This window comes from Otolemur garnettii, unplaced genomic scaffold, assembly GCF_000181295.1.
Source record: "Otolemur garnettii isolate 467f Iridium unplaced genomic scaffold, OtoGar3 scaffold00092, whole genome shotgun sequence".
Taxonomy (NCBI): Eukaryota; Metazoa; Chordata; class Mammalia; order Primates; family Galagidae; genus Otolemur; species Otolemur garnettii.
In genome coordinates this window covers 7340751-7366246 of record NW_003852487.1, presented here as the reverse complement: position 1 = coordinate 7366246, position 25496 = coordinate 7340751, and the positions used below count along the sequence as shown (strand labels likewise).

Here is a 25496-nt window from a genome sequence, read left to right as displayed (position 1 = left end):
TGATCATTAGCTACGGGAATAATGTCATTGTCTCCTCCCTCAGAGGGATCAGGATGCTGAGGTGAAGTTAGTGTTCCTTTAGCTTCTTTTCTTTTTTCTTTCTTTCTTTTTTTTTCTCGAGACAGAGTCTCACTGTGTCACCCTGGGTAGAGTGCTGTGGCATCACAGTTCGCAGCAACCTCAAACTCTTGGGCGTAAGTGATTCTCTTGCCTTAGCCTCCCAAGTAGCTGGGACTATAGGCACCCGACACAATGCCTGGCTGTTTTTTGGTTGCCGTTGTCATTGTTTGGCAGGCCTGGGCTGGATTCGAACCTGCCAGCTCCAGTGTATGTGGTTGGCGCTCTTAACTGCTGAGCTACAGGTGCCGAGCCCCGTTAGCTTCTTTTTCATCCTGATGTGGGCTAGGCACAGAGACAGAGGTGAGAAGTCACCGCCTGCCCTGAAGGTACCCCAAGGTGCCAAGAGCAGAGCTTTGGGACAGGACTGGCCCTGTGGAAAAGTGAGGGGTAGATCTAACCTCCAATCACCCATCTTCTCCAGACAAAGGTCTGACGCCTGATGTTTAATGGTGCTTGAGAAAACTGTTGATGTATTTGGACGTGGGTCTGGTTTTACTCAATTGTGAAGGCATGTTTGTGCATGTGCATGTGTGATTTATTTGATATTTGAAAACAATTTATGACTAGAATTCTTTGCATCCTTCCCTGGGCCTGTGTCATGTGCTGAGGGCCCTACAGGAGCACTTGTATAGGGCAGAGACCTGTCCTGCCACCTGTCTCCCCTCTGGACTGACCTGATTCACCGCCCCATCCCCTTCCTGAGGGACAGCTTCCAAATAGCTTCACCTTCTGGCTCCCTTTTCCTGGGAAAGACAGACCTCTCTTCCCAGATCTTCTTTCTTTTGGGATGTTCCTTCAAGTGCTCTGAGTCTGACATTCAGACCTGTTTAGCTTAAAAAAAATTAAACAATTATGATTAAAATATATACATATATACTTTAAATATATATATCATAAAGTTTGCCATTTCAACCACTTTTAAGTGTACAACTTAGTGGCATTGAATATATCCATCATGTTGTGTGACCATTACCACCATCCATCTCTAGAACTTTTTCATCATTCAAGAACTTTTTCATCATTTCATCATACCTGTTAACTCCTCATTTCCCCCTTCTCCCAGGTTCTGGCAACGTCTCTTCTACTTTCTGTCTCTAAGTCTGTTCTAGGTATCTCATGTAATTGGAATCATGCAGTATTTGTCTTTTTGTGTCTAGCTTATTTCACTTCGCATAATATCTTCAAGGCTCATCCATGTAGTAGGTAGCTCCATTTCGTTCCTTTCTGAACACAATTCCGTTGTGTGGACATACCACATTTGTTCACCCATTGATCCATTAATGGACACTTGGGTTCTTTCCATCTTTTGTCTGTTGTGAATAATGCTGCTATCAACATGAGTGTACAATTATCTGTTCAAGAGACCAGTCTGAGCAAGAGCAAGACCCTGTCTCTACTAAAAGTAGAAAAATTAGCCAGGTGTTGTGGTGGGCACCTGTTCTACTGGGGAGGTTGCGAGGAAGCTACTGAGGAGGCTGAGGCAGGAGGATTGCTTGAACCCAGGAGTTTGAGATTGCTATGAACTAGGCTGAGGCTGTGGCACTCTAGCCTGGGTGACAGAATGACACTTTGTCTCAAAAAATATATATATATCTGTTCAAGTTCCTGCCTTCCATTCTTTTGGGCATATATCTGCAGGTGGAATTGCTGGATCATGTGGTAATTCTATGTTAAACTTTTTGAGGAGCTCGCGTTCCGTTTCCCATAGTGGCTACACCATTTTACATTCCCAGCCAGCAACGCACGAAGGTTCCAATTTCTGCACATCTATTCCAGCGCTTGTTACTTTCTGATTTTTGATAATAGCCTTCCTAATGTGTGTGCGGTGCCCTCTCTGGCCCTGGTGTTCCCTGTGCTGACCTTCCTTAGCTGAGTGACCTGTAGGTTGAGCTTGCCCCCCAAACACAGGCAAACTGGAAGCAGCACTGGGGTGGCCGAGTGCTCTCTCAGGCCGTCTCTCCCTGTGAGAGCCCAGCCCCTGCCTTTGAAGCCCTGGGAGGGAGATCCAGGCATGGAGGAGTTGGTGGGGTTTAGGCTGCTTGGAGAGGAACGTTTCTGAATTTTCTTAGAGTTGGGCAGAGCGGTGAGATGCCTGGACCCAAGAGTTCTGGAACCTGAGTATCTGAGCTAGAAAGACCCCTTCCAGGGTTTGCTTGAGCTCCTCAGTCTAAAGAAGAAACTGAGAACCAAAGAAGGAACGTGGTTGGCCTGAGTACAGAGCAAGTAGGTGATGGAGCTGGGTCTGGAATCAGATTTCTTCACTTCTGGCCTAGTTCTTTCCCCACCAAACTTGGGAAGGAGTCAGGATAACTTTATAGCTATATGAAGCTTAATATTTACCAAGGAGCCGCAGCCTCAGGGGAGACTTGCATATTTTTCCTTTGCCTTCCATCTTCTTGTCTGCCTGCTGTCTGGAGAGGTTTTGTGAGGATAATGAGATAAATGGCTTTGACTTTTTTAAATGAAAGAAGCATTATACTTTCTACAAAGCATCATTATTAAATGGCCTATGAGTGTACAGGAATAAGCTAATGCTATTTCTTTAGTCCTGCTTTAATGAGAATTAGGCACATCCAGCAGTAGAACAAATAGGCTGTGTGTAGGTGTATTTGAGCATGTCACGTTTTTAGCGTGTAAATAAGTGGCTGACCCCCCGCCCCAATACAGTGCTATTGCCCTGATAATGGGAGAATTTAAGAGCCTTTCACTAATAGAATATCCTTGGAAAATGGAGTGCCATTTTCACAGCTCTCTGGAATTCTCTAGATAGATTCACTTTTTCACAAACTGATACCATTAATATTTGTGTATGGAGTGTAGCCATTTTAAAGAGGCAATTGTTTAACATGGAAGATGTGTTCTGGGAAAAAAGATTTTTTAAAAATAAAACAGCTTTCATGTTTTATTTTACTTCGTTGAATTGAGGTATTCTTTTTTGGTGCCCTGAGGCTTTCTGTGTGGGTATCTGTGGAGTGATTCTTATTAAATAATACATTATACTTGGGTAGTACTTTCATAGACATCATCTTATTTCATCTTTATGGTTGTTCTGCGAGGAATGTATCTCTATTTCACAGATGAGTAAAGTGAGGCATTGTTCTCCACACACCGTACATCTCTTGGTACTGGGTGCTGTTGCTGTGGTGCAGGAGATGGTCTCAGAGTTGGAGGCCTGGGTTCGGATTCCACCTGGCTGTGCCGCTGGGGAAGGCCACTCACCCTCTCTGATGTCTAGTTCTGCTCTGACTCCTCCACCGGCATGTGGCTACGTGGACGGCACATCTCAGGCCTGGGCTTGGACCTCAGATCTGACTCAGAGCTATGGTGTCATCCACCACTGGTGCTCAGCCCTGTTCCTACTTTGTGCAGGCCAGTGGATATGAAGTGGAATTATTTTTAAACAAGATGTAAAGGAGCAAGTACCCTAAACCTAGATGCTTCTGTCTGCAGAGTGCCACAGTTGGAAATGTGAGCTTAGGTTGGAGACAGCAATGGCTGAGTGTGCTGAGTTTTCTTAGACTTCATTCTCTGCGGCTGTGGGCACTGCTTGAGTTTCCTATGGTGCTGGGGATTAGGAGGAAGAGGCTTCCGGCAGGCTAGGAAGGTGGGCAGCCTTTAGCCAGGTGGGGACCGTGTGCCTTTTCCAGAGTGAGACTGTTGGCAGCTAGACAAGAATCTGGCACTGGTTTGGCCATAGTCATTTGGGAAGTATACTTAACAACAAAACCCAAACCATAATTTTTGTCCTTTCTGATTACCAAAGAATCACTTATTGTATAGCATTTGGAATATACCAATAACAAAAAATACTTGGTACTTATAAGGTTCTTATTCTTGGGCACTATGCTGAGAGCGTTATATTTGTTAACTCATTTGAGCATCACAATGAGCCTATGAGGTGGGCGCTGTTACGTCTCTGCTTTATGCGTGAGGAAACACAGGCTCAGAGAGAATTATGTGACTGTTCACATTACATGGCTTGTAAGTGGCAGAGACAAAACTGGATCCGGTCTCCTGGTCTGCAGGGCTGTGCCCCTAAGTGTTGGGGTGTACTGCCTCTCTGCAAATAAGTATTACCACTGGAAAGTAACCACGAGTGAGATTTTTAAGTGTTTCCTTCTACTTACATAAGAAACTTTTATAAATAAAATTGGGGTCCTATTGTGTTTATTTCAGACCCTTGTTCAGTATTATGCTGTGAAAAAATATTATTTTCCTATAGTATTTAATATTTTTCAAAATGTAATTTTTATGGCTTCCTAAGATTCTATCACATGGATATGCACTGATTTATCTACACAGTAACCCATTGGTGGGCTGTTAGGTTATCTCCAACTTGGTATTAGTATAATTCACACTGTAGGGAATACCCAGGCACATTGCTTTGTTGGAGTCTTAGATTAATCCTTTAGGATAGCTTCTGAGAAAGAGAGTTGAAGTTTGGGATTACTTAACGACTCTCATTACAGAGTGCTAAATTGCCTTCCCAGCAGAGTGTGTCAGATTATGCTTCCTCTGGCAAAGTGAAAGAGGAACTTTAGGATTCAGGACCTAGTGTCCCTGTCCTGGGTGGGCTGGGCAGCTATGGATGCAACAGAAACACCCTTCCCTGCCCAGGTGTCTGGGTCTGTGGGTCCATAAGTGCTAAGCCCCAGGAGCACGGGTGCTCCTCTGCTGCTGGGGCCGCTGTACCATCCCACCCACTCAACTTGTGGACACGCAGTAGGGTTAGAACAGTCACTGCTGGTCCCCGTCCCCAAGGGTGCCCTGTACATGTCAGTGGGCACCCGTGAACGTGCAGGGTGAGTGTTAGCCAAAGGAGCCTTTCTGTCACCCTGATCTCTCAGGTGGTGGCAGGAGAGAAACTGGGGCCACTGTCCTTGCAAGGTTGCACCACCTCCCATGTTCTAGTTCTGGTGACCAGGAAAGGGGCACTCTCTCTCTGTCTCTGCTTTCTTACCTGCAAAGTGGGTCAAAGCAGCAAAACAGCCTGTATCACAGGACAGGAGTCTAAGTAATTAATATTGTGGGGAAAAGGTCTTGGGACAATTACATGCTGAGTCATTCATGCATTCATTCAACAAATGTTCCCTGTGCACATACCGCACTCCAGGCTGCTCTGGGCTCTGGAGCACACAGCGCTGAGCACAGCAGACAGGGGTCCTGTTTCTTGGGACCTTCCTTCTGGTGGGAAAGAGAAACAAATATTCATTTAACATACAATAAGAGACAGATGCATTTAACATATGGTAAATGTACTCAGTTAAAATAATCAAATAGCATCATCTGCACTAAAACCTTCTGCACAGAAACCTTTGAAGGCCAAAAACAAGTTCCGTAAAGAACTTCCACATGACAAATGTGTTTTGAGCAACTGCTAACAACCACTGTCCTAGGATTTCTCCTCCCTCCCTCTCTCCCTTTCTCTCTCCCTCTCTCCCTTCTTTGGGCATGAGGACAATAACATGACCATCGCTTACTACAACCTCAAACTCCTGGGCTCAAGTGATCTTCCTGCCTCAGCCTCCCAAGTAGCTGAGATTACAGGTGTGATGCCACTGTACATAGCTAACTTTCCTATATTTTATAGAGATGAGATCTTGCTGTTTTGCCCAGGCTGGTCTTGAACTCCTGACCTCAAGCAATCCTTCTGCCTCAGCTTCCCAAAGTGTTAGGATTATGGGCGTGAGCCACCATGTCCAGCCTTTACCAGGATTCCTGAGGCCGTAAAACTGATTCCTTTTCTCAAGGAGTTTATGAATCCTTTGGAGAATAAGAGAAGGACCTAAGCATCAGAGTTTAACCCATCTCAGGCATTCTGAGCCAGGGGTCATGTTGGGTGCCAGGTGTCTATGGCACTCTTGCCGCTGTCTGCATCCCTGCCTGCTCCCAGATGTCAGCAACTGGAAGGACTCATTTTGCAAGCTGGGTATCTGCCTTTAGTCAGGGCCAGATCCATTTTTCACCTTTAAGGTTACTCTGCCATCACACTTAAAAAGCTGAAGTGCTGACCTTCAATAAACTTGAATTAATCCTCAACTAGGGCCTGTAATTTGGGTTTGTCATCACCAGGTAGTGATAGGTGCCTTAGTTCACATAGCAAGAGGTTGAGATTTCTCTCTCTATGACTGGAAGAAAGGGGAATTAGTATTTTATTATCATAATGTATTATTTTTGGTTGAAGGTTAGAGTTTAGCTGTGTGTATCTTTTAGTTGGTTTTCTTCCTTATACTTTCTCTATGAGAACCCTTGAGTACTACCAGCATTATGACGAGCGTCCTCTAGCCAAGGTAATGCTGGCCTTTTGGTCATCTGCAGATGGTTTGCTTCTGGTGGGGTTCCCTGCTAGGTAGGATTCTTTCCTCTCTTTCCTTTCAACTAGCTGCCCTACAAAGGACGGAGATGAGGATTTGCTGGATCAGAGAAGGTACGAGTGCTGGTAGCTTTTCCACTTTTCCAGTTGGCTTGGGCCCCTGAAGTGTTCCAGATTCTCTGCCTCCTCTCACCTTTGCCCCATCCCCAGAGGAGGGTGAAATGTAGAATGGAAAAGAGATGGTTTTATGCAGGGGAGCAACCAATTGATTGAGTTGGGGAGAAAGCCACAGATGTCCTTGGTCCTTCACTGTCATTTTAGTCCAGATTTAAAACTGTGGTCTGTTCTGAGTGTCATGTCTCCCCTGAACTGTCTGTAGCAGAGTGAGGGAAGAGGAAGGTGGCGAGACTAAGAGAATGCTGCAGAAAATAGTGTGAATGTAGTTCAGGTAAGAGGAAAAAGGAACCTGGGCGACACGTTTAGGAAACCTGGTGAGAAGGTTCTTGTCTTGGCCGGGATGTCCTGGGGGTCTCTTTCACTTAGGCTGGGGGGCAATGTCAGCTTCTCTGTCTGTGTATTGAGGAGAAATTAATTTCTCATTCATTTGTCAAGAGTCTTAGATACTGAAAAAGGATTTTGAATTTCCACATTGTTTGTTGGCTCTTAGGGTCTCTGATGCTTTGAAAATATATCTCTTTACCCAGGGTAGTTAATTTCTGGTCAGAAAATCCACCTACCTATCAAAATCTGAATCAGTTCTTGATTGCTTTTTTTTTTAATTTTTTTTTCACAATTTAGAGTCACATGCTCTGTTAGTACTTGTTCCTGCTTTTCACACCTTCTTCCCTCCTCACCGTGCTCTTCTTGTGAGAACTTCCTCTTATATGGACCATGTTGTCCAGTGTGGATGTCCTCTAGTCACTATTTAAATGCACATTAACTAAAAATTAAGTAGGATGGGAAATGTACTTCCTTCATTGTACTAGTTCCTTTTCAAGTCTTCTGCAGCCACACAAGGCTGGTGACTTACCATGTTGGAAAGCCCAGAATTATAGGCAACTTCCATCACTGGGTAAGTTGCATTGGACAGTGTTGGTCTAGACTGGTGTGTCTCAATCTGGGTTCAGGCTTATCATAGAAGCTGCAATAGCCATGAGGGGAAGATATTTAATATAGGAATTTAAGGGCTTATAAAGTAATGGACTTACAGCTAGGGCTGCAGGAATGATTCCCAGAGCAACAGCAAAAACTGGCCAGCCAGGGAACTGTGACTCTGGTCAAGTTAGGAATCTGGGACATGTGGAATGCTCTGTGCCAAGGGCAGGCTGCAGGATCACCCCACCCATGATCCAGGGATCAGGAAGCCATTGGCAAGGCCTTCCCAGCTCAATACCAGCAAAATAGATACCCTCCTCTCCTGACTTTGCTTCGATTTTGTTCTTGATCAGCCAATCCCAAAGTTATATCAGGAATGGTAGCTACAAGAGGGTTTGGGGATTGTTGTTATTAGCTCTCTAGTCTCTGTAACCTGGGGGTGTACGGTAGAAGGAGGTTGGAAGAGCTGTTGATCTAGGCAGTCCACCAGTCTCCCACCTGCCACAGGTCCTAAGCCACTTGTGCTCTTCTGTGGATGAGCACCGCTGGGCTTGTGATGGACGGGGCTTCGGATTATCTCCCACAACCATGAGGCAGTGTCCTCCCTGTCTGCATTTTCCAACTATCTTTGCAACGTAATAGATAGGGAAGATTAATGGCTCCTGTTTTCTAGTCATTTGCCCTTTAATGGGCAGAGAAAGTGTGGTTTCTGTTTCAGGTTGGCTGCTATGCTCTTAAAGAGAATGTAGGGCCCCTTGTCACTATAGTGAGATGACAGTGGGAGCCAAATGGGTCTCTGCAAAGATCTTGGGTGATGCGTTGGCCTGAAAGAAAGTGTTTTCTTTGTACTGCAGAGATGGCTGGGTGGTCAGGACTTTGAGAGGAAATTCATTTACAGCTCTCTCCTTTCTGGGTGTGAACTACTGCTTTTTGCTCTCTCTAAATCAGTCTGAATGTCTCTTTGTGTACAAAGGCTTTCCCTTAGGCGTGACCTGTCTTTGTCCATGGCAGAAGGTACCAAGGCTAAAGAAGAAGACCTGTGCTGTTGAGGCAGACCTTTCCCTACACACTTGGCTGACTAGGGGTCTCTATGGTGCCAGTGGTTTGGGCTTCTTTATACAAGGGTGGTATAGAGGCAGGGAGATGGGGAGAATGCTGGCAGCTAAAGTGAGTTCTGCCTATTTGGATTAGAGATTTTAAGAAGGGATAGTTTAAACCTAAACCTCAAGTGTCAGAAGCAATCACTAAACAAAGAGCAGAGGGAAGACCATTCTAAGTACATGCAAAGGCACTGTGGCAGAGGAGGACTAAGCCCGTGAGAGGCAGGAAATGAGGCCAGCATGTCAGGAGTGTGCGGTACTGGGCCACAGGAGGAGCTCAGAGAGGTAGGCCCAGGCCAGCCTGTGCAGGCTTCATCAGCCATGGCAAGGAGTGGATTTTTAAGGGATTTAACATGGGAAATGCCAGGGCCTGATTTATGAGTCCCAATTCTAAAAGGTCACTTTAGTTGCTGCTTGGGGATTGGCTTAGGGATGAGCAAGAATGGAGATGAGGGAAATGTCAGGGGCTGGTGCAGCATTTCTGGGCAAGAAATGAGTGTTGCCTGGGCTAGGGTGGTGGCCTGGCATATGGAAATCTTGCTTAGAACTTCTCCTCTCCCACATCTGAGCAGCAAATGGAAGGAAGGGCCTGACGGCTCGACAATCAGCCTGTTCTTTGGCGTGGATGACTGTATTCCAGGATTCCTTCTGCGGTACCGCTGTGGTCCACCCTCAGTGGCATCATCTCGTTGTTATCAATAAAGTCATCCTCAAATAGATGCGTTCAGCATTTCCTGGGATGTGGCCCCAGATTTGGTGGATGGATGGAGATGGATCAAAGAAGGAAAAATTAATTGTTTTCCCCTCTGAGCACCTTCCACATCCCCAGCTCCAACTCTTACTCACAGGGGACACCAAGGAAGCCAAAGCCACTGTCTGCTGACTCAGACTCAGATTCCTCACCAGAGTGGCATGGAGCTGACCAGTCTGTGCCGGGGCTTTGGCTTCATTCTGGTGCATCTGAGAAGTGGTCTCACCTGTGTGCAGAAGGAGGCGAGTCATTTTCTCATATCCAGGGATGAGATCCCTGTTGTGGTACCTACCTGCTTTTGTGTGGCTGGATCTGCTAAGTGGCTGCTCTGGGTTCGTTCAGGAGTGAGAGCATCCATGGAAATAGCCCGGTTGGGCAGAGCCAGAGCAGACTTAAATGGTGGCATCTTTTCAGCTGGCAGCCAGGAGACAGAGCTTTGAATCAGCTTTATAATTTGAAAATTGGTCTCTTTGCATCGGGTGGTTATTTTGTGTTAACAAAAGCCATCAGGGACACAATGCTGCCTGCCCTGCCTTCATGGCACTACTCTGGATTCAAAAACATTGAGCCAGAAATGGAGGTTTTCCATTCCTGGGCTTTTGGGGTAGTTGTGCCACCTTGTTGTGGGCAACCTGGAGATACTCTTAGAACTTTAGGTCTGGGTGGGGAACCATCACAGTGGGTGGAGAAACTGACTTGGTGAAAGGGAGGCTCATCTGGGCCTTGCAGTACAGCTCACCTGGAGGCCACCCCCAAGAGGCACACTGTCTCGCCCATGTGTGGCTCTGGTTTCCTGTGGCAGGGCCTTTACTCAGGCCACAGGGCTGTACTGATGCTTGGAGCTGCCAGGACTAAAATACTGAAGGTTGTTTTCTTGTCCTCTAGCTAGGGAGAGGTTGACATTTCATTTTTCCCCACGGGTCTATTCATATGAGCTTTCTCCAGATGGTGTGCTCCAGAGAGGTCCTTGTGCTCTGGGAACGGTTCACAATATAAATAAGGTCTCCCATGGAGTTGGGAGGGAGCTCAAAAGTCAGCCTACTAAGACGTGGTTTGCAGAACGATCCCTTGGCCCTTTGTAGGCAGCTGCCATTCCGCTCATTGCAAGCCTGTCTCATGCTCAGGTGCACGGACTGCACCCTGCACACAGCCTTCCTGGCAATGGTGTGTTCTCTGGCCTGGTGCTTCCTGTCCTCTTACCAAGTCCTAACTCCCAAGACTTCTTGTTTTGGGGACCTGGCAGCCTATATGAGAAGGGGACTAAGGGTAATGGTTGGTGGGTCTGGAGACAGTAAGCTTAGGGGAAGTGACAGGTGTGGGGGCTTGTAATGAGCAGGGAATCGCAGTCTGGGATGGCTGACCATGGGGTGACAAGGCTGCTGTTATGTATGTGAGGGAAAAGAAGTCGGTCTACGAACTAAAATAGAGTCTATTAAATTTTGTCATTGCCAAACTGAGGATCTAGGAAGGAAAAATTATATACCACAGACTGAACAGAGCAAAATTAGAGTTCCAGCCTTCTCTGGTGACCCAAATAAGACAGGAGATGAGGACTTGCTCTCAGTCATTCCCATGTGCAAAGAGAAACAGGGACACCCTCCACTCTATTCACCCCAGAGGTGCCCTAAGGGTCACCACAGGGGCTGCTAGTGTAGTGGATGCTGTCACACGATGATCGTATTAAAAATAAAGGATGTTCTTGGGCAAAATGCAGCCCTCCTTCCATCTCAAGGTGCATAAAAACCCAGTAGCACACACACAAGAAACAGTAGCACGAGCTTTGTTCGTCATCGTGAATGTGAGCACACACGTGTGTATGCATGTGAAGTGTGTGTGAGCGCCATCGGAGGAGGCGGGAGTGTAGTCTAGCAGTTAACTCGGAGTCCCGTGCTTGCTGCAGAAATCTTCCATTGTCTCACTTTGTGACCTTTAATGAGTCATACGTTCTTTTGTTTCCTTATGTGTGAAATGGAGATACTCACGCTTGCTGGTTATTCAAAACAGTTTAAACTGCTTCATTTTTTCCTCTGGGTCTTACAAGAACGGTTAAGGTCCTGCAGCCTTATTGGGATCTTCCTTGCTTTATGCTTCAGATCCACATGGTCAGAGTGTGTGGGGTGGGGGACAGGAATAAGCTCTATGGGAGATGAAGCTTCTTGTTGTGGAAATTGCCAGATTGTTCACGAATCTGATGTTCTAGTGAATGTATTTCGCCCCTGGGAGTGCAGGGAGGAGGGCCCGGGTGAAAGGAATATATGGTGAGTTGAGAGTCAGCATCCTGTTGAGAATATGGCCATGAATTTTGTAGAGCAAAGAGGCAATATTCCAGGCCCCGGGGAGGGAGACGTGGCTATCATGCCACAGGGACCAGATGGCAGTAGTGCAGGGCGCAGCTGTTATGGACAAGAAGGCAGCTGACCAGCTGCGCCTAAAGAAGACCTGGAATGCTCATCTGGGATCATCTGGGGTGGTGCACATGTAGCCTGTGTGATACTGTTTCCTACCCTTGGTGTCCGTGGTAGGCACTGCCATTCTATCATGATAGGCTTTCCTGTAGTGCTCAGTGCTCAGAGAAGTCTCAGAATCATTTAAGTACAACATTTTGGACAGTGTTATCAACCAATTGGCATAAAAGTTGAAACTTACTGTCACTAGTATGATGGAAAGGACATAGATAGACTTAGGAATCTGGCAAAAGTGACAGCCCACCCAGGTATAAGCTTTGGACACAGAGCAAGCCTATTAGGCCTTTGTGGTTGCAAAGGACCTAGCCCCAATTCAGGTTAGCTCAAGCTAAGTTACCTAAGTAACTTTGTCATCACAGTGGGTGGGGAAGATGACTTGCAGAAGAGGGGGCTCAGCTGAGCCTTGCAGCATATCCCTAGTGGATCATCCCAGCCCCAGAGGCTACACCTGTCTTAACTTACGTGTGGCTCACCTGTGTGTGGTTCAGGGTAAGCTAACTTCAGGCATGGCTAGAGGGGAATCTGGTGAGGTTGCTGGAGGTCTGACTCTGGAGCAGACTCTTTCCAGGGGAAAGGTCTTGGCTGGCTAAGTGGGGGCCATGTGCTCTCAACAGATTCCTGTGGGGGTGGGGTAAAAGGTGAGAGTGATGGATTCTAGAAAGCAGGTCACATTGGGAGCAAAGTTATCAAGCATAGAAGGATCAGCCCAAGACAGCAGGGAGGAGTTTGGGCAAGGTGCCCAGTGCTCATCTGTATGCTGGTGAGCTGCAGAGAGAGAGGGAAGGGGACCACAAGGAAGTTTGCTCTGGGCCCTGTGGTGTCCCTGGAATGCCAGGGAAGATTATTATGGGCAGGCTTGGAAGTTATGCACGTGCCACTGGTCTGGCAGCAGTTTTCCAGGCAACTGGAGTGGCATCTGATGCCAGTCTCATGGCTCACAGTAGCACCCCACTCTCTGAGACTTCTGCACTTGGCTTGTTGACTAGCAGTACCATCTCAAGGTCATGGGTCTGTTCTGGGAGATTCAAGTTTGGGCTGGAGCTGAGCTGATCCCTTGGCAAGTGTTTTGGATTCCAGGGTGAGGCGCCCAGCTTCATGGACTGAAGAGTGTCTGCCAAACGTGTGTGGTGTCTTGGGGACAGTCTCAGAGCTTTGTTGCCTTGAAAGCAGAGCAGTGCTGCTGTCCCTGCTCAGGTCATCCCTTCATTTTGGAGAGCATCCTGCTCCTAGTACTCCATCAGACCCTGCTGCACACAGTTCCTTTGGCAGATCTCAAATTCCGTGTTAACGAATCATCCCAAGACCAAGTGGCCCACAACAGCAAATACCTTTTTTTCTCACTTTCAATTTTGGAGGGTCAAGAATTCAGGAACCTCCTGATTTGGGGCAGTCAGGTGGGGACTGGCATGGCTGGGGGCTGCCCAGAATCTCTGTTGCCTCATTGTCTCTCCATGCAGGCTAGTCTGGGCTTCCTTACAGCACGGTGGCCTCAGGGCTGTCAGGCTGCCTTATGTGGTGGCTCGTGGCCTCCAGAGTGACCATCACACCAGTTAGCTCAATACAACTTTTGTTTTTTTTTTGGCCTAGTTTTGAAAGTCATAGAGTGTCAGTTCTGCTATACATTATTGGTCAAAACAGACGCCAAAAGCCAACCTCATTTCAAGAGGAGGAAGCCTAAATTTTCATTCTCAGTGAAAGGGATGTCAGGTGTCAAAGTATTTGCTGCCATGATTTAAAACTGTCCTAACTCCCCTACCCCACCTATCCAGCCAACACTTCCTATCTAGATGGGCTTGAGGTAGCTGGATATGGCCTTACTTTGATCCCACCGCCTCATTTTATTATGTCTATTTTTGTTTTTTGGAACCCAGATACAGAGAGTTAAGTGAATCATACTCTTCAGTTCATTGTACCCTTAACATCATTGATTCATACAGCAAATGACCTCTTCTATTCACTTACTCATTTGATTGCCCCTTATCCCCCTATCTTCCCTCTCCCCATTCCTTAAATAACCATTCTGTTCTACTTAATGAATATCCTTTCCTTTACGTCTTAATTCACAGAGAATGCATCGTGTCTATCTTTTTCTGCATCCTCCTCTCTCCAGCACCATGCTGCTGAGGTCCATACCTGCTGTATTGTACAGACCTTGTCTGCCTAAGATGAGGTGATGAGCCTAGAGGGGAGTGACATGTCCAGGGTCATCCTGCTAAGCCAGGACCAGAACAGCCTTCCTGGCTTTCTTACCATCCCACACTGATGTTTCCGTGTGCCACCTCACCACCTCCTCCAATAGCTTGAAATAGGCTTTTTTTTTTTTTATTGAATGGTAACTATGTACATTGATGCACTTCTGGAGTACAGTGTGGGGTTTTCACATGTAATCCGAAATACTTGCATCCAACTGGTCAACACAGCCTTCATGTCATTTTCTCAGTTATTGTTTTAAAACGTTCACGTTCTACTCTTAGAAATAGGCTTTTTAAAAAATGTTTGAGTCTGTGGTCACAGGTGCACCCATTTCCTCTCTAGTAACTATTGTCCGTTTTCCTCTCTGGCTTCAGGTTCCAACTATGGGAGCCCACGCCCTGCTCATGCCAACATGAATGCCAACGCGGCTGCAGGGCTGGCCCCCGAGCACATCCCCACCCCGGGGGCCGCCCTGTCCTGGCAGGCGGCCATTGATGCGGCCCGGCAGGCCAAGCTGATGGGCAGTGCTGGCAACGCCACCATCAGCACAATCAGCTCTACGCAGCGGAAGCGGCAGCAGTACGGGAAGCCCAAGAAGCAGGGCAGCACGACGGCCACACGCCCGCCCCGGGCCCTGCTCTGCCTGACCCTGAAGAACCCCATCCGGAGGGCGTGCATCAGCATCGTGGAGTGGAAATATCCTTTGTGCTCTGGGTGAAGCAGGATGCTTCTGGGGCCTTCATCCTGGGGCCGGCCCTCTGAGGTTGTGTCAGTGGTGCTGAGCCATAAACACCTGTATCAGTGGGATGTTGTGAAATGTAGAGTGCTAGGCCCTGCCCTAGACTGGATGACTCAGAATCTGTGGGGATAGGACAGGGCCCAGAAATCTGCTTGTATAACAAGCTGCCCTTTCTGCCCCCATATAATAAGCAGGAAGCCTCAGAAATTATGAAATTTACCTCACATAGCTGAGCTTGCAGGGATTCGTGTAGGGTTAATTGTCATTATGTGCTACTTCGTAACCTTCTTTCCCTCCTGTGTCGTGGCACTAGGATAGTTTCATAGGTGAAGGAGCCTAGGAGATGTAACTGAGCAGCCATCAAGGACCCTGGCTCTTGGCTCAAGGGCATAGGAATAGTGGCTCTCAGTCTTGGCAGCAAATTAGAATCACTTGGAGAGTTTTAACAGACTGTAGATAACTGGGATTGTCAGGCCCTTTTGAAAACCCTCCAGGCCTAGTATGGTGGCTCACACCTGTTATCCCAGCACTTTGGGAGGCTCATTTGAACCCAGGAGTTCAGCAATAGTGAGCTGAAGCTGAGCTACTGCACTCTCCAGCCTGGGTGGCAGAGTGACACCCTGTCTTTAAAAAAATGGAACAAGAAAAAAAAAAAAGAAAATAAAAAGAAGAAACCAGCGAATGGGTCCTTCAGAAAAAGTGGCTTTGAGAGGTTGGGCTCTCTCACTGTGGAACTGCAAGGTCCTTAGCATCTTAGGAATCATGGGTTTGTAGAGATTGTAAAGGACTTTAAAGATCTGCAGACCCACCCCAACTTTTATCAGTGATGAAATTGAGCCCCATGGGAGAGGCTCTCCGGGGTGACATGGTCAGTAACAGATAGGACTAGAAACCTGGCACTCTGAGCGTCTTTGCTGTAAAATTCATACCTCTCTAGGTTCAGATAGGTGTGTTAGGTTTCATTAATTAGTTTATATGGAAAGATTTAAAAAGTCTTAGGTACTAGTTGAGTTTCCTTTTAGCAAGAAATACTAGTTCTAGAAACATTTGAGTCCCTCAACTCAAAAGTAACTTTAACAGAATGCAATTCAAAACAAGTGGCGGCTGCCATCTGGCCAGTCTGTCCTGAGCGTTCAAGTGTGGTTTTGATCCCTGAGTGACTGGGAGAGAGGCTCAGCTTGGCTCAGTCCCATCAGGCTGTGTGCATAACTGTTCACATCAGAGTTGGGGAGAGGGAGACCTGGGGGACCCTGCTGGTCAGGCACCCCCAGAGAGAGGGCTGTGAGGCCCAGAGAAGTCAAAGAACTTGTCCTAAATTGCACAGATGGCAGTTGACAGAGCTGATTTCAAATTCAGATTCCCCTGAACCTTGAATCCGTGCACTTTCCATACCCCTTGTGCCTGTAGTTCCAGGGAGAACTAGGGTAGAACTAGGTAAGTACTAGGGTGGGTGTTCAGGGGATACAGCAGGACCTGGATCTGGGCCTGAGCACCCACTCCCTGAGTGCTGTGGCTACTCCTCCTAGGGGATGTGCTTTTTTTCCTGGAGGAGCGGGAATAGACCCAGCCCTGCAGTGTGTGTTAGGTGGCATTCCCAGATTGCTTAGGAAGGGTGGCTGGGCAGCTATGGAGATAGACTGGTTACTAGCAGTCAGTTTTTCTTGACAAAGTAGAATGTGATGCTGTAGTTAAGAAGAGAAGGCAGCTTAAAAATCGATCTGGGCCTCCCAGGGTGATGCAGAGTGCTTCCAGGGCTTACCTGGGTCCTCTGCTTGTCAACTGATGGCTTTTCTTATCTGCCTGAGTGGTTTCTTTACACTTTATCTCCTCCGGCATTAGCCCGGTACTTTAGCATAAGATGAAGGATGGATAGTCTGAATGGGAGGAGGGGAGCTGATAGCAGGAGAAACACCCTGAGCTTAGCAGCCACACTGCTCTGGTGGAGGCAGCGAGAAGACATCTGAGGAGCGATATGTGTGGGGTCCGGCTCAGTTGGCTTCTTGTGCCCTTGTCCTGCTGCAGAGAGCATAAAGCACCAGCCTCTGGGCTGAATGTCACTCTCCTAAGCAAGTTGAAGGGATTGGGAGACAAGAGGTGATACAGCGGGAGGGTCAAAAGAAGCAGTCCCTACAAATGCTTCCAGGTTGCTCTAGAGTAGATCAGTGTAGAAAAGTCCTTAAAAACTCAGACTGCAGAGCCAGACTGCCTGGGTTTGGATCCCATCCTATCACTGGCTGTGTGACCTTGGATGGGTTAACATCTGACTGTTCTGTGCCTCAATTTCCTGATTTAGATAGTGGAGAGAGGGTATTGTGTAGAGGAATGAGAACAGAACCTGAAGCTGTCAGCAGACGTTAGCTTTTGGCCTTGCTGTCACTGTCCCCAGTGTCAGTGTCAACCTCCTATCTTCATTGCTGGCTTCTTGCCCAGCACAAGGTGAAAGATGTAGGCGACCAGTCAGTTGGTCTGGTTTGTGGTCCTGGCTCTGCTGTTTGCACTTGGGACCTTGGGCAGGTGGTCTTACTTTCCATACCTGTGAAGTTGGGAGGATGGATGGGTCACCATTGTTGAAATGGAGGGAAACATAGGAAATGACCCCTGTGTGAGCCCTGCTGGGTACATGGATCCTCAGGGCTACCCACAGGGCTGAGGAAGGTCCACTGCTTAAGATTATCTCTACACACCCTCTCAGTTCTGCAACTGTGGGATGCCAATGAACACGAGCCAGGAGGCCGTCTATGGCAGGGAGTGGATGTTGGACTTGAAGATCAGGAAACCTGGGTTCTAGTCCTGGCTGGTCATTCATCTGCTGTGGGACTTTGGGAAAGTTTCCTGGGCTCTCTGGGCCTCAGAACATTGGACTAGATAATCTCTAAAGTCTCATTCTACCTCAGAATTCATTAACTTTGGGAATATGGATTTCCCTGAGAGAGTTAAGTTCATTCCTTCACCCAGGAATTTCTTCCATCCTTCCTCCTTTTCCTCCCCCTCTCCTTCTCCAGGCTGGGAACTGGGCAGTGCAGTGGGTAGGAGTGGGCTGTCTCTGTGATGGTTTCCCTTTTTGGCCTTCGGTTGGGAGTGTGGGGTGGGCCTTGTTGGAAGAAGTATTATCACATTAGCTCATTTTTCTCATGAGAGTGTATCCTGCCCTGATGTTTTGATGGAGAAATCAGAGCATGGAACCTCAGTATGCCCTGCTGCTGGGGAGTAAGCCTTGGGCTGGCCTCCTAGAGCCCCGCACATAGCAATGGAAAAGTGGAGAGGACCTGGAATGTCAGCCTTGCCTGCTGACGGCAGGGCTTCCACAGACCACAGGGGCTACATGCCCACACGACGTTGAGCCTGCAGGGGAGATGGCTGCCCTTCTATAGATACACAGCAAACATCCTGCCACGCTCTTGGGGGTCCTGAGCTTCCCAGCCAGGCTTTGGGGTCTCTGGAAGCTGTCGGAGAATGAGGGAAAAGAAAAAAAATTCTTAATTTTACTTCAAAAGATTAAAAATAAAACCTTCAAATTTCAATGAGAAACACAAACAGTGGCCCTGTCTTAGATCCTGTTCTACCCTCTCTCCCTTCCTGGGTGGGCATGGGTTGCCATGGGGAAATGGGGTGCCTGGGGCAGGCACTGCTCTTTAGAAGCAACCCTAACACACATAAGGGAGAATGAAGTCAAATGCAATCTAAATAAATAAAAGAAAGGGAAAAAAGTTTTAGAAATCTGTGTTTACTCTGGCACGCGACTGGCCTCCACTGCTTTTGACATATTAGGGAAAATTTTGGCAGGGACCCACGAGGAGCACTTAAAAAGGCATATGTTTCTTTTCAGAATACAAGGGGCTTGGAATGTGTTGTTTAAACAAAATTCTTATGAATCTTTGATTCGTTTTTAAAAAGTACATAGATATATATTTGTTTCACTTGTGCTTTCTGTGTCATTAACTTCCTTAACTCTCTTCCTCAGACCATTTGAAATAATTATTTTACTGACTATTTTTGCCAATTGTGTGGCCTTAGCGATCTATATTCCCTTTCCAGAAGATGATTCCAACGCCACCAATTCCAACCTGGTAAGTCCACCATCCTTGAGCCTCTGCTTTTCCTATTCGATGGAGAACTGGGCTTGAATCACGTGGATTCAAGTTGGAATGTGGAAGAGCAGTGAGATGTGTGTTTGGCATGTACAGCAGCCCTGCAGAGCTCAGATCCTGAGTGCTGTTTTGCTCTTTATTCAGATCAGCACCTGTCTTATCATCCTGTTTTCCAAAAGAATATTCCAATTAGGTGGTGGTGCGTTCCGGGTGTGTATGTGTATGTGTGTGTGTGTGTGCACGCATGTGCGTGTGGTTGTGTGGGTGTGTGTGTTTTGAATAGCAGATCCTGTGAGTGTTACAAAATGTGCAGCCTGAGTTTCGAGTACAGGTGTTTGCTGGAGCAGGCATTTATTCTTGGATCTTTTTTTTTTTTTTTTTTTGTATTTATTTGAAATGCCTTTGTTCCATTGGTCAGGTTTGCTCAGCTGATCTGTAGTGTCACTGCACAATAAATAATTTCTAGGAAGCTTTGAGGAAAGTTTGCTTTTGTAGCCAAGCTATATTATTGAGTTAAAAAGGCTTTATTTTCTTGGGAAAGGCGGCTTTCCATTTGGATTGTTGAGAGGCCAATGCTGGCAATTTGGGGTTAGAATTTGTCCATGGAAAAAGTGGAGAGTGTATTTACTTTTGGCTGAGTGTGAAGTCATTACAAAGGCCTCTGCTCCGTCTGGGCATGTGAGGAAAAGAGTTCTGGAATGCAGCTGGCAAAATCGGGGCACTCTGGGATGCCTCTGCTACAGGCATGGAGGAAAATCCCATCGCTCTGTCCCCCTCCATTGTAGAGACACCATTGCTTTTCACGTGATTCCACAAAACATATCTGGTCACCAAACCCACCATTTCCCCCCATCGTCAGACCTTCCTATGCTTCGCAATATGAGACTGTGTGATTATGGGATTCTCCTTCTCTGCTGATGCTATCACGGGGTAGTTCTTGTGTTTTGTAACCTTTGACATTTCCTCTGGCCCTTTCAGCAAATAAATCTGATGTACATTTTAAACTTCTCTGCCATTTTCCCAGTTTTATACTTAGCTATTTATTTAGATCTATAGCAGGTAAGGTGTCCAGTACAGGCAAGGCTACTGTGTCTTATGGCTTGGGGCTGGCTGCATGTTGGGGACAAGGTCCAAAAGTTTCAGAAGCTGGGATGTGAGCACCAAGCAATGATGTAGTCAGTGGGTAGAGTATTAGCTGCAGACCATGAGGCCATCTGAGGTGTGACTTTGTCTCCTTAACGGGCAAGAAATGTTTACCATATCAGAATAAATACACAGAAAAACTTCTCTGCAAAGCAGGACCTCTTCCCATTAGTCCTGTTTCTTCCCTGTGTGTGCACCTCCCTCTACTATAGTCTTCCCTGTCTCCCTGCAGCTTAGCACTAAGTCTGCTCCTTTTGAAAGGGGGTTCTGGCTGCAAACGGAATCCATGTCTTGTTCCTAAGCCAGTGAAGCTTTGGGCTACCCTAGGCCCAAACAGTAGCAAAAGTGGGCAGAGGAGTTTGTTTGACGTCGGCCCCAAGGATGGCCACACAATAGCCCCCTCAACCCATCGTCTCCAGGAGGAGGAGCAGCAGATCCAGAGGGAAGCCTTGGGCTGGCCGTGACCTGTCAGCCCTGTACCTCCTGGAGTCAGAGGGGCTGGTGAGAGAGCACAGAAGTCACTGTGGGCTCACCCTGGAGCTGGAGTGGGGCTGCTAGGTCCTGATGATGTAGGAGGGACAGGGATTTTTAAAAATCAGACCACAGAGTGATGGAGGTGTTCTAAAACTAGGTGGTGGTGGTGGTGGTGGCACAACTGTGAAATTTCTCTAAAAATCACTGAATCGTGTACTTACAGGGAGTGAATTTTATAATATGTGATGAAACTTCAGTAGAGCTGCAGATCCAACTCCCATTCTCTGCATCCACAGTGTCATACCTTGCCTGGGGCCGTGATGCCACCAACTGAATGGTGGTAGTCAGTGGTGTTAGAAAAATCCTCAAGATCCAGATAAACAAAAGCTCACCTCAGCTGACAGATGAGATTCTTAATCTGCTCCATGGAGATAACGACATGAGTGGTCAGATTTGGGCGTTCTCCTTTGGGGTTCCCTGCAGCTTCCTATGTGGTTAAATGCTCCCTTTCTGAAATATTATCACCCTTTGCTGCTTCTAGCTTCTCTTTTTGCTTCTATAGGAATTTTTACCAGATTTCTATTCTGGGTCCTCTTGACATTCTTTTTCTGTACTCTCCCTCCTGGTGAGCTCATTGGCAGCTCTAAGCTCTTTCTGAAGGTCTGGACCAGTATTTCCTGCATTAGAGAGGCCTGTGCAGCGGCACCTCCCACCTGCCTATCATTGCAGCCACCTGCAGAACTTAAACCATGCTGAGCCCTGCACCTTGGTAGATCTGGTTCAGATTTAGTAGTTTGGGGACATGAGAAATATGCATTTAAAAAAATTTCTCATAAGAATTGATTAATGATTAATCAGATTTGGGAACTACAGGCCTCTTGGATAGAGCAAAATTTGAGTTGGACAGACCTGAGTTTGAATCTTGGCTTTGTCACTTTGGAAGTCTGAGTTTTAACCTGAAGTTATTGGGTCTTTCTGAACCTCAGTTCCAGGGCCTGAAAATAGAGGTGATATTATATCGGGGGTGCTAGGGAAGAGTAGAACAGATGGTGCAGTGCCAAGCATGGTCTGGGCACATGGTTATATGAGCCAGGATGCCTTGCAGATGCTTCAAACAAGCCCCAAATAGAAATCACCCTCTCTCCCACCATACAACCCTGTCCCCTAAGAGGAAACAAAACAAATCCCAGGGAATACTGTTCCCTGTGCCCTTGACTGGGTTAATGGCATGTCTAGGTGGATGGTGTGGCTGGCCGTGCCATCACACAGAGTTACCTCTGACATCTTCCCCTCTCCATGCCCATCTGAGCAGACCTCTAGTTCTGGAGATTTTAATTGCACTATATCACATTTAGCTTCCTTTCTGTGCTCTAAGTTGTTTGTTTAAACCTTCTCTGCCTTTGTTTTTCATCTATAAAATGGAAATTAAAATAGTGACAGTGTCTACCTCATAGAGTTGCTGTGAAGATTAAATGAATTAAAATGCATAAAGCTCTTAGAAGAATGTCATAGTAGAGGCTAAATGTTGGGTCTTATTCTTGCTGGATATTATTGTTGTTACTGTTGTCGTTGTTGTCATCCTTGTCACCCTAACCCAGGCCCCCCAGCCTTTTGCCTGGACTTTTACGGTCATGCCCTTCCTGGATCTTCCCTCCACTCCGTCTCTTGTCCATCCTTCCACTGGTATGTATAAGACATACTTGTTCAGTCATCTGGCCAACGTCTACACTTAGAGCCAGGCACTGTGTTGGGGACACTTCAAGAAGCAAACCCCATAATGAATAGGGAAGAGAAACATGTGAACAGATGTTGCGAATAGTGAAAGGTCTCATGAGGGGTCAGGGTGTCAGCCTGATTCATTTTGCTGGTGGGAAGGGAATAACAGCAGGTTTCACATAGGATGACTTACTTGAGTTGCATCTTCCTGTAAGAGGTGATTTCCAGGCCCATATAGATGTTTCAGGCTAAGATATGCACATGTGCACAGGCCCTGCAGTCACTCTCTTCCTGACCAGAGGAAGGAGTCTGGTTTTGAGGGAGTGAGAAGAGCCAGGTGATAGGGCTTGCTGGCCCATGCGCACAGCTGGACACAACTGCAGGGGATGAGGAGGGCCAGAGGCATTGAGAGTAGGAGTGTTCTCTTGCCTCAGGAGGAAGATGGTGGCTCAGGTGGAGGCCCCAACTGTAACGAACTAAAGAAACTTGCTAAAGTCTGCATGCTAGTGATAATAGGGCCAGAGCAGGGTGGTGGTTTAGGAGGTAAGCTTGCCTGGCCTTATGGCCTGTTGGATATTGGGGATGAAGGACAGAGCTGGCTCTCAGGATGGTGATATGGGGAACCAGGTGCCTTTAGCCAGGACTTTAAGAGAAAAGTCACATTTAAGAGACAGGGAATGATTTGGACAATTAGGAATTGTTAAGTGAGGAGCCCATGGAACATGTGGATGGAGATGTCCAACAGGTAGCCAACAGAGGTCTGGAGCCTGGGAGATGGTTCATGCTGAGAATGGAGCTTGGGGGTAACAGGAAGATAAACAGAGAAGACCAGAACCCCTGCAACAGGGCAGAGCCAGAAAGGAGGGGAAGGCCAGGGCCATACCCAGGAGAGGGTAGAGGAGGAGGGCTGGCCTGAGAGGTGGAAGCGCACAGAGTCTTCACTAAGGAACAGAGAGTTTAAAAACCTATAAAAGAGGGTAGTCCAAAAGTGTGCCTTTATGGAACCTCAGGTTGATGACAAGCAGGTTGGCCTGAGTATGAGAGGAGCTGAGCTTAAGCCTTCAAATGATAGTGTGCAACAATGACTTGCTGAAGTTCAGTGCCCGAAACATTTCCTTTGTCACACCAGAATTGGCTTCTCTAAAATGAAGCTTGAGAATTCCCCCATTAGTTTCATAACATTTTATTTTTAATAAAATAGGAGGCTGGGTATGGTGGCTCACATCTGTAACCCTAGCACTCTGGGAAGCTGAGACTAGTATATTGCCTGAGCTCAGAAGTCTGAGACCAGCCTGAGCAAGAGTGATACCCCACCTCTACTAAAAATAGAAAAAAGCCAGGCATTGAGACAGGCACCTATAGTCCCAGCTACTCAGTAGGCTGAGGCCGGAAGATCTCTTGAGGCTAGGAGTTTGAGGTTGCTGTGAGCTATGATGCCATAGCACTCTATCCCGGGTGACAGAGTAAGGCTGTCTCAAAAAAAAATAATAATAAAAATAATAAATAAATAAATAAAAACATGGACTTGCTATTCCTTAGAGTCTTCCCTTGGAAAAAAGCAAAGGAGAGATGATGCTGTGGCTGCAGCAGGGGCTCTCAAAGCTCTGTGGTGTGAGACCCATATGAGAGAGCCAGTTAAAATGCATGCTCCCCGGCCCTTCCCCCAGAGATTCTGATTCTGTGTGTCTGGAGTGGGCCCGGGAGTCTGCAGTTCCAGCACACACCCCTGGCAGTTCTGATCCAGGTGGCCATGGACTGCTCCCTGAGAACAGCGACCTGGAGTGGTCACCAGTGTGTGGCTCAACCCACCTCAGCTCCCCCTGCAGTCCACTCTGTCTCCCAACAAGCTCCCTGGAGCATCCAAGCAGAAAGACAACACACAGCAACTGCAGCAACTGCGAGAGCTTTCCCACTGGGTTGGGTTCAAGAACGAGCTGTTTAGCAAAGTGCACTCACACAGTCCCAGAATTAGGCAGGATTCTTCTTTCCACACACACTGGCGGGGTTCACATCTGCGCTCGCTCCCGCTCTCAGATTGTGCTGCAGATCCACCCGCTCCCCTCCGTTCTCCTGTGGGCCCTTGCCTTTCTCCCACCTGCTCAATTTAATCCCCATTTATGTTTCTAACACTCTGCTTTCTTCTCTTTTCAAAAGATGGAAAGTAACCCAGAATAGAGTTTTGTTTTTAAGATCTTTCTCTCATTATTTAAATAAAAGCCCGTTTGTTTTATGCCCCAGCTAACATACACTTTTGCACCCAGATCCATCATCTTTCTTATCTTTTCCTCCTGCTGGTGAAGCATAATGATACCTGAACTTTTTGCTTCTTTATATTCAGAGTCCTGTTATTGGCAATGCCTCCTACTATGTGGTACGTCATTTATAGTACAGCCACGGTCTGCCGGGAGCTGCTCCCCAGTAAGTGAATCCTGTGCTGTCTGTTGAACACCTCTGCAAGCAGCACAGACTCATTGTGTGTGGAAAACTCCCAGTTCTCTGCAAACCCCAAAGTCCACAAAGACTTGGCTTGAGTTGGAATACGAAGAGAATATATTTGGCATTTGACCTTGTGCAAAGAACAGTGCTGTGTATTTTTTGGAGTAAGAGCCAGGCTTGAAGGGCCAGGAGAGGAGGGGGAAGTGGCTGGAAAGGAAGCCATCTTTGGGCTGGGCTTTTCTCAGGGGCTGTGACAGGCCAGAGTGGCCCCCTCACCTGGGTGAGAGGATTAAGAGGGTTAACATGTGTAAAATGCAAAGGACAGTGCCCAGCACAGGAAAATGTGTCCTTTAGAACTCAAAACCAGAGGCTGATGGGCTCCTGTCTTTCGCCCACTCCGTGGAGCTAAGTCAGGATCCATGGCACCTAGTCCTAGTGCTTGCCTCTGAAGGCTGGGAGAAGAGACGGAGGTGTGTTTGCTGGCCACCCTGTGCCAGTCTAGTGATATTAGTGTATGTGTGCACCTATGCCTCCCCCTTGTTTTTTGATCACACAGGGAGAGGAACAGAGACCCTCTAATAACAAAAGGAGAGCCCTAAAGGCAGAATTCTGAGTGGTGATCTGGGAGACTCTGCACTCCCCCCCACATGCTTTCTGTGTCTTATGCCGGTCCCCTCAGGGATTGTATGAGGCACTATGAGGTTGAGGTCTCCTCTGTTCTTAGGCAGTGCTGGGCAGAAGACAGTTCCTTTAGGGGCTTACATTTGGACCACCACAAGTTCTGAGCTGAGCCTGAGTCTTGCCCCCACCCATGCCATACCCCTATATTCTGAGAAGTGAATAGCAGTGTGAGTTTGGGTTTC

The 25496-nt window shown here is 47.2% G+C and overlaps 1 protein-coding gene across 1 annotated transcript in view; it reads left to right on the top strand.

The window, feature by feature from the left end:
* The first annotated feature begins 14419 nt into the window (after nucleotides 1–14419).
* Nucleotides 14420–25496, top strand: part of CACNA1C (calcium voltage-gated channel subunit alpha1 C) — a 559438-nt gene continuing 548361 nt past the window's right edge. Inside the window, exons 1-2 of the mRNA XM_023516536.1 lie at nucleotides 14420–14742; nucleotides 18738–18843. Coding sequence (XP_023372304.1) covers nucleotides 14450–14742; nucleotides 18738–18843 — 399 coding nt within the window. The 5' untranslated portion in view covers nucleotides 14420–14449. The remainder of the gene's footprint in view (nucleotides 14743–18737; nucleotides 18844–25496) is intronic.